Below are 9049 nucleotides of genomic sequence, written 5' to 3' on the forward strand. Positions count from 1 at the left end.
AACTCAATCTGTATAGTCTGGAGGACAGAAGGAAAAGGGGGGACATGATCGAAACATTTAAAAATGTCAAAGGGTTAAATAAGGTTCAGGAGGGAAGTGTTTTTAATAGGAAAGTGAACCCAAGAACAAGGGGACACAATCTGAAGCTAGTTGGGGGAAAGATCAAAAGCAACATGAGAAAATATTATTTTACTGAAAGAGTAGTAGATGCCTGGAACAAACTTCCAGCAGACGTGGTTGGTAAATCCACAGTAACTGAATTTAAACATGCCTGGGATAAACATATATCCATTGTAAGATAAAATACAAAAAATAGTATAAGGGCAGACTAGATGGACCATGAGGTTTTTTTCTGCCGTCAGTCTTCCATGTTTCTAATGGAAAAACATGTTAGAAATCTAGATTAAAATACAATCTTAAAATCCCAATACTTAAAATTAATTGATCACATTCATCCCATCATACACCATACATTCAGTCGTTGGCCGGGACTAGATATTGGAAACTCAGTGGCCCCAAATGGCCAATCCATTCATACCAATCATGCCATACCGCATAGTACTGTATTCTGAATCATCCTTTTCCTTTAACTCTAATGTGAGTTTGTCCATCTCTGCACACTCAGATATTTTTTTGGATCACTAGACCCTCTGGTGGCTATTCTTCCTGTCATGTGCAAAGGTAATCTTTGCTGCTGTTATTATGTATGTATGTATCGAGTACATTGATTTTCTATTGCATTTTGCCCCAGTTATCCACAGGAGAAAAAGTTTGAGTTTGAATTATATTTGGCCTTTAATTAAATCCTGCAGCCAATCCTGTATATTCTTCCAATATCATTTCGCTTCAGGCATAACCACCATGTATGAAAGAAGGTAGTTCGTCCCTGTTTGCACTTCCAGCATTTTGGGTTTAGATTTGGGTACATCTTGGCAAATCTTGCCAGCTCCAAATCCCAACAATACAACATCTTATATTGCTTTAGTAATTGTATTTTTGTTTCAAATTTTTTTCCCAGTCTTCCAATTCTATGCTATGTCCAGAGTTCTTGGCCCAGGCAATCATAGGTTCTTTTACCACCTCCTCTGCCCTATCAGATTTTATTAAACAGTTATATATTTTGGATATTAATTTTCCCTCTGGACGAAAAGCCAAGTATATTTATGCTTGGAATGTTGCCATCCCAAATTGCAATTAACGTTGAGAGAATGTTTGTTTTTCTTTCTCTGTTTTTAAGAATCTTAAATCTTGTTTGTTTGTTTGTTTGTTTGTTTATTTATTTATTTATTAGATTTGTATGCCGCCCCTCTCCGTAGACTTGGGGCGGCTCACAACATACAATAGAACAATTCGCAACAAATCTAATAAATTTAAAGAAAAACATTAAACAAAACCATGATTAAATCAGACATACACACAAACATACCATACATAAATTGTATAGGCCCAGGGGAGGGCGGGAATGCCTCAATTCCCCCATGCCTGACGGCAGAGGTGAGTTTTAAGGAGTTTACGGAAGGCAAGGAGGGTGGGGGCAGTTCTAATCTCTGGGGGGGAGCTGATTTCAGAGAGTCGGGGCCGCCACAGAGAAGGCTCTTCCCCTGGGACCCGCCAGACGAAATCATAGAATGATAATAAACCCTGATCATATTATATAACCATTAGTGTATACTATATAATCATTGCAATGCGAGATATATGGTGATACAATGAAATGGCAAAAAAACTCTATAAAAGCCTATTTTAGTTGGGAAAAAACCCCCTTAAAATAGCACTGGTTGTTTTCTGGATATTCAGGGACAGGAAACCTCTGATGGTTATCTAGATGCATGCAGAACCACCCAGAGATATTTAAAGCCTGATACAAGTTCTGTTTAATTTTTAATTTCTCCTCCAGCAACCCCCTGGAACTGAAACACAATAATATGGGAAAGGGTGTGAGCTAATTTGGGAAATCCACCGTTATTCCCAGGGGTCAAATGTGCCCAGATTGCTCGTGGCTATCGGTCGTCGGAGAGCTGGTTGCGAAGGCAGCGCGAAGATCTGTCCAACTGCCCGGATGCCGCCACTTGGGTTCTTTTACCCTTTGTGCGTGCACAGAATGCTTTGCAAATGTGCAGAGGGTAAAAGAACCCAAAAAATGGCAGAGACAACAGGCACGAGCGAACCAGGCCCATTTCACCTGTTGAGCTCTCTGGTAGACTCCTCCCAAAAACTCACAGGTACAAATTTCAGACACACACACGTTTGAAAATTCAAAGCAATATTCTTTATAATGAAAATTCACTTAAACCAAGCCCTCTTTTGGAATAGCCAAGAGCACTCGTCTCCAAACAAACTGGTAATTTGTACAAGTCCCTTATCAGTTCTGTGATACTTATCTTGCAGCTGTGAGGTAATTCACAGTCCTTCTTCTTTCACAAAGTGAAACACACTTTGCTCTGGTTTAGTTACAAAGCGGGGGGAAATCAGCACACAAAGGTCAAAGTCAGTAAAGCAGTAACGAAACACAACGATCAGATAATCCTCCACAATGGCCAAACCCACAGGCTGCTATTTATAGCAGCCTCACTAATTACCACAGCCCCACCCAACCACAGGTGGCCTCATTTTCTTTGATAATAATCTCTCAGTTGTTGTTGCCTATGCATCGCTCTCCACATGCGTGGCTGTATCATTAACTCTTGTTCTGAATCCAAGGAGGAGCTAGATAATTGATCTCCTTCTGAGCTGTCTGCCCCACTCTCCTCCTCCCTGTCACTCATGTCTTCTTGGTCAGAGGAGCCTTCATCATCAGATTCCACCGGGGGCAAAACAGGCCTGCAGCATGTGGATGTCTCCCCTACATCCACAGTCCTTGGGGCAGGAGCTGGGCCAGAGCTAACCACAACATCACCCCTGCTTCCTCTGCTTCGTTGAGCTCTTGGCCACATTCTAATTTAAGTTTGTTTTGCCTTCAGGAAATTTCTTCCGCAGCCTTTGGGGACCATATTCTGGATGGGCGCAAGCGGTAAGTATGAAATCGCTTTCCCCTTCTCCCATGACTGCTTGGTGCCACTGCCCACTGTTGCCAGAGGAGGTAAGATGCCCTACTAGGAGAAGCTTTCTCTGTAGAGGTGGCATAAACGTTCTGTCTTTCTTATACAGTGGTACCGCTACTTACGAACTTAATTAGTTCCTTGACCGGGTTCTTAAGTAGAAAGGTTTGTAAGAAGAAGCAATTTTCCCCATAGGAATCAATGTAAAAGCAAATAATGTGTGTTATTGGGGAAACTACAGGGAGGGTGGAGGCCCTGTTTCCTCCAGTGTTCCCTCTAATTTTTTGGGGGGGGGGGGCGGAAAAGTATAGTGTCTGAGCGGCAGTCCCTTCGGGACTGGGCGGCAAAGAAATAAATAAACAAACAAACAAACAAACAAATAAAAAACCCACCCTGTTTTGCCTCAGAGAATTTCAAAATAAAATACTGTGCTGTGTGTCTATAACAGTGAGCTCATAATGTCACTTAAATAGTTGAGCTAGTTTCAAACTAGATTTTGATTTTCTTTCTTCCTTACTCCCATTCTTTTTCTTTCTCATTTCCTTCCTCTCTTTTTTCTATCTGTTTCTCTCTCTTCCTCTCTTCCTCTCTCTCTCCTTCCCTCTCACTCTTTCCCTCTCGGCTTCTGGGCAGGTTTGGAAAACTCTGAGTTGATGATGATTTTTAAGTGAGCGATTGCTCACTGCTCAGCTTAGAGGGAACTATGGTTTCCTCCCAGGAGATTCCTAGAGAGGCCCCACAGAGGCTTCTCCCCGCCTTTTCTGGCCCTGTTTCCTCCCAGGATATTCCTAGAGAGGCCCCACGGAGGCTTCTCCATGTCTTTCCCAGCCCTGTTTCCTCCCAGGAGATACCTAGAGAGGCGCCACAGAGGCTTCACCCCACCTTTTCCGGCCCTGTTTCCTTCCAGGAGATTCCTAGAGAGGCCCCACGGAGGCTTCTCCCTGCCTTTTTCCGGTTCCAGTTTCCCTCCAGGAGATTCCTAGAGAGGCCCCACGGAGGCTTCTCCCTGCCTTTTCTGGTTCCAGTTTCCTTCCAGGAGATTCCTAGAGAGGCCCCACGGAGGCTTCTCCCTGCCTTTTTCCGGTTCCAGTTTCCCTCCAGGAGATTCCTAGAGAGGCCCCACGGAGGCTTCTCCCTGCCTTTTTCCGGTTCCAGTTTCCCTCCAGGAGATTCCTAGAGAGGCCCCACGGAGGCTTCTCCCTGCCTTTTTCCGGTTCCAGTTTCCCTCCAGGAGATTCCTAGAGAGGCCCCACGGAGGCTTCTCCCTGCCTTTTTCCAGTTCCAGTTTCCCTCCAGGAGATTCCTAGAGAGGCCCCACGGAGGCTTTTTCCGGTTCCAGTTTCCCTCCAGGAGATTCCTAGAGAGGCCCCACGGAGGCTTCTCCCTGCCTTTTTCCGGTTCCAGTTTCCCTCCAGGAGATTCCTAAAGAGGCCCCACGGAGGCTTCTCCCTGCCTTTTCTGGTTCCAGTTTCGGGGTCTTGGGTTTGTAAATGGAAAATGGTTCCTGAGAAGAGGCAAAAAAATCTTGAACACCCGGTTCTTATCTAGAAAAGTTCGTAAGTAGAGGCGTTCCTGGGTATAGGTACCACTGTATTAGCAAACCGTAAGATCGATTTGGAAGACATAGCTCAACAACGCTAGTAGAATCTGAATTTTCCTTTTTTTAAAAAAAACAACAACCCAAGGCTATATTCTTCAAGGGAGAGGTGGGACATGACAGTCTAGTGATGTGACATACAGGTGAAAATCCAAAAATTAGAACATTGTGCGAAAAGTGGACCAATATCATTTAGATGACATGGCTCCCCAAATCAACACAGACTGTGGAAAGTTTTGCATGTCATTTGGAAAACAAGGACAACATAGTATGGAGGAAGAATGGAGAGGCACACACAGCAAGGTGCTTGAAGTCCAGTGTGACGTTTCCAGTGTGTGTTGATTTAGGGAGCCATATCATCTGCTGGTGTTGGTCCACTGTGCTTCACTAAGTCCAGAGTCAATGCAGCGTCTACCGAGATATTTTGGAGCACTTCATGCTTCCTTTTGCAGCCGAGCTTTATGGGGATGCTGACTTCATATTCCAGCAGGACTTGGCACCTGCCCACACTGCCCAAAGCACCAAAACCTGGTTCAATGACCGTAGGATTAATGTGCTTTATTGCCCAGCAAACTTGCCTGATCTGAACCCCATAGAGAATCTATGGGGCATGGCCAAGAGAAAGAGGAGAGACATGAGACCGAACAATGCAGAAGGGCTGAAGGCCGCTATTGAAGCATCCAGGTGTTCTACGACGGTCAGCAGTGCCACAGGCTGATAGCTTCCATGCCACATCGCATTGAAGCAGTAATTGCTGCAAAAGGGGCCCAAAGCAAGTACTGAGTACATATGCACGCTTATACTTGTTCTATGTACAATCCTTTTTTTATTGATTGCATCACCTTTGGGTGAAGGCTGGAGGGAGGTCCCACTGGTAGCTAAGAGCTTTATGCTTAAGGCTTTGTTCCAGTGGGACTGTATCATGCCCTGGAATTGGCTGACCATCTCAGCCCACTGAGCCTCCAGGTGCCGGTACCTGGCCTTGCACTCCTGCAGGTCTTCCCTCTGCTTGGAAAGCCTATGCTCCTAGTCCTCAGTGAGGTGCTTCTACTATCCTTTTTGGTCAGATCCAATTTGAACTGAGCCAGCTCTTTTGCCAACTCTTTCTCGTGGTGGCTGCTTAGCTCCAACAACTTCTTTCTGCTTTTAATAGGAAAGTGAACCCAAGAACAAGGGGACACAATCTGAAGTTAGTTGGGGGAAAGATCAAAAGCAACATGAGAAAATATTATTTGACTGAAAGAGTAGTAGATCCTTGGAACAAACTTCCAGCAGACGTGGTAGATAAATCCACAGTAACTGAATTTAAACATGCCTGGGATAAACATATATCCATCCTAAGATAAAATACAGGAAATAGTATAAGGGCAGACTAGATGGACCATGAGGTCTTTTTCTGCCGTCAGTCTTCTATGTTTCCTGTTGGGGCCCTAAAGAGCCCGGGTGGGCAGGGGAGGAGGGGAGGTGAGGGGAGAGGAGAGGCTGGCGAGATGCCCTTTGACGTGAGTGACATCAAGCTGGCCACGCCCACCTAGTCATGTGATCACTTAGCCATACCTCCACCCAGCTGATCATTAGGCGGATCTTATTAGTGGTCCATGGGATTTAAAATTGTGAATTTAGTGGTCCCTGAGGTCCAAAAGGGTTGAGGAGAAAGGGTTCTAGAGAACAGTCAGTGTTGATTTCCTTTAGGATCGATTGATTTCATCTCTTTGTGAGTTGCAAAAATTTGAATAACCACTAGGTGGAAGCATTGAGACACGGGAAAAAAATTCTCCTTCGGGATGCCATCTAAACCATCTGGATGTTTGCAGATGTACCTAGTGAGGGCCCGCTATCGGAAGGGTAAGGTGCTACATTCCAGTAGCGATTTTTTTGGGATGTGTGCACATATGCCCCTGCATGAGATTTGGCTTCTGTGCATGCGCAGCAAGTGAAATATTATGTGAAGACACTTGAGCAAGATTTCAGCGATTTTTGTCGATTTTTTGCTTCTGCGCATGCACAGGAGCAAAAATACAGTCAGGCGGTAGGGAAAGCAAGTAGAATGCTTGGCTGCATAGCTAGAGGCATAACAAGCAGGAAGAGGGAGATTGTGATCCCCTTATATAGAGCGCAGGTGAGACCACATTTGGAATCCTGTGTTCAGTTCTGGAAACCTCACCTACAAAAAGATATTGACAAAATTGAACGGGTCCAAAGACGGGCTACAAGAATGGTGGAAGGTCTTAAGCATAAAACGTATCAGGAAAGACTTAATGAACTCAATCTGTATAGTCTGGAGGACAGAAGGAAAAGGGGGGACATGATCGAAACATTTAAATATGTTAAAGGGTTAAATAAGGTCCAGGAGGGAAGTGTTTTTAATAGGAAAGTGAACACAAGAACAAGGGGACACAATCTGAAGTTAGTTGGGGGAAAGATCAAAAGCAACATGAGAAAATATTATTTTACTAAAAGAGTAGTAGATCCTTGGAACAAACTTCCAGCAGACATGGTAGATAAATCCACAGTAACTGAATTTAAACATGCCTGGGATAAACATATGTCCATCCTAAGATAAAATACAGGAAATAGTATAAGGGCAGACTAGATGGACCATGAGGTCTTTTTCTGCCGTCAGACTTCTATGTTTCTATGTTTCTAATATCAGCGAAAATTGCTCACGCTTCCATGACGCAGACGCCAAATCTCATGCCGACGGGTGCATGCATGCCCAAGATGACCTCGGACGGCGCAATGGTAGCACCGAAGACGGCAGGCCTTCGCTGGCTGTACCTGATATGTCCCTTTTTAAAAAAAAATAAAAAAATCTTTTAACCCTTTGTGCCACCCAGATTTTTCCCTCTCTTGCCAGGTCCTGTTTTGTGCCGACCTAAGGAAGAACCAAGAGTCCGCAGATCCGAACGCCAAACACCGTTGCATCAAAGCGGCCCAGAGCAGCCACTCCGCCTTGACATAGTAACTTCTCTTGCAGCTCCGCCTTATTTATGGGACTGATACAGGCAGGGGAGACGACCTTTCCTGAGAACAGCTGGAGTCAGAGAGAAATCACCCATGCTAAGAATAAGGGGTTCTGTGAGCCGCTGAGGAAGAAGACCAAGGCTGTCGTATCTTGCGGGGATCCTCCGTCAGTTGCTCTTACTTTTATTATTATTATTTTTTTAAATTGTCTTTTTTCCCCACCAGAGGTTGCTTGTAGCCTAAGCCTCACAGGGACCTGCCGTGTATTTTAAACAGTAGAAGAGTTTCCCGCCTTTTTTTTTTTTTTTAATCTTGTGACTTTTGTAATCGCTGTAGGCTTGCTGTGCATTGGTACTGGCCAGTTTTTGAAGCTGGCCATGGGCGAATCCTTTCCTCTTCACCTGGCGCTTTAGAACGTCAAATATTTAGAATGTCAAAAGCATCGTTGTTTGGAAAGAGATGACAGATTTAACCTGAGGCAGCGGTGGGTGGCAGCCGGTTCGGACGAGTGGCGAAAATTTGCTGCCGTTCGCCGAACCGCCAACAATGACTGGCGGTCCATGTTCCCAAGTTGGTCCTCCAGTCGCCCCAGCTTTAAAAAAAAACACCTCTGCACATGCCCAGGCACTTCCCACTGGTAGAGAAGGTAACTGGAAAACCACCCCCCCCCCCGAGCCAGAGGGCAGTCTGGATTCCTATTAAATAGCCGTAACATTGATAACCTGAGTTGCCTGAGGTAGTTAGAAAATATATGGGCTTTCCACAAAAGAAGTTGAGTTATCAAGTCTCTTAAATAATTCCCAGTAACTTAACGGTACCATATAAAATTAAGGTACAGTAATCCCTCGCTACTTTACGGTTCATCTTTCACGGATTTGCTATTTCATGGGTTTTCAAAGGGGGCTTAAATCCATAAATTTTTTAAAATCCATTAAAATTTCATAAAATTCTCCCACAGTACTCCTGTACTCTATTAAAGAAACTGGTAGGATATCACATGTAGTTCCAGCTGAGAAACATTATAGAATGACTGTTTAATGCAAAGGGTGGGTTTTAAAATCCAAATACTTGTTAAATACATTTAAAAAAATATTTCCTCTACTTCACGGAAATTCATTTTTCATGGGTGGTCTTGGAACGCATCCCCCACGAAAAATGAGGGATCACTGTAAAGGTTTTCCCTGACTGGTTGTAGAGGGCGGTGTTCATCTCAATTTCTTAGCAGAGAGAACCAGCACCGTCTGAATTCGCTTCTACAATTCGGTGGCCAACACGATTAATACGAGGCACACAGAAAGCGGTTACCTTGTGGTAGCTATTTTTCTGTTTGCTTTCGAACCACTAGGCTAGTGGGAGCTGAGACAAGTAATTGGGAGCTCACGCCATCATACGGCACTCGGGTCTCGAACCTAGGCTGAACGGCTTTCCAACTAACCGTTTAAACCTGCTG

General features: G+C 44.5%; 1 protein-coding gene across 3 annotated transcripts in view; it reads left to right on the top strand.

The window, feature by feature from the left end:
- Positions 1 to 8549, top strand: part of LOC139160299 (N-glycosylase/DNA lyase-like) — a 21069-nt gene extending 12520 nt beyond the window's left edge. Inside the window, exons 6-7 of one of the 3 annotated variants that reach the window (XM_070738018.1) lie at positions 2961 to 3010; positions 7493 to 8549. In XM_070738018.1, coding sequence (XP_070594119.1) covers positions 2961 to 3010; positions 7493 to 7597 — 155 coding nt within the window. In that variant the 3' untranslated portion in view covers positions 7598 to 8549. Of the gene's footprint in view, positions 1 to 2960; positions 3011 to 7288; positions 7448 to 7492 lie in introns of those variants that run through there. The other 2 variants (XM_070738020.1, XM_070738019.1) reach the window with 2 other exon arrangements.
- Positions 8550 to 9049: the final 500 nt, after the last annotated feature.

Source organism: Erythrolamprus reginae, chromosome 2 (genome assembly GCF_031021105.1).
Source record: "Erythrolamprus reginae isolate rEryReg1 chromosome 2, rEryReg1.hap1, whole genome shotgun sequence".
NCBI classification, from domain to species: domain Eukaryota; kingdom Metazoa; phylum Chordata; class Lepidosauria; order Squamata; family Dipsadidae; genus Erythrolamprus; species Erythrolamprus reginae.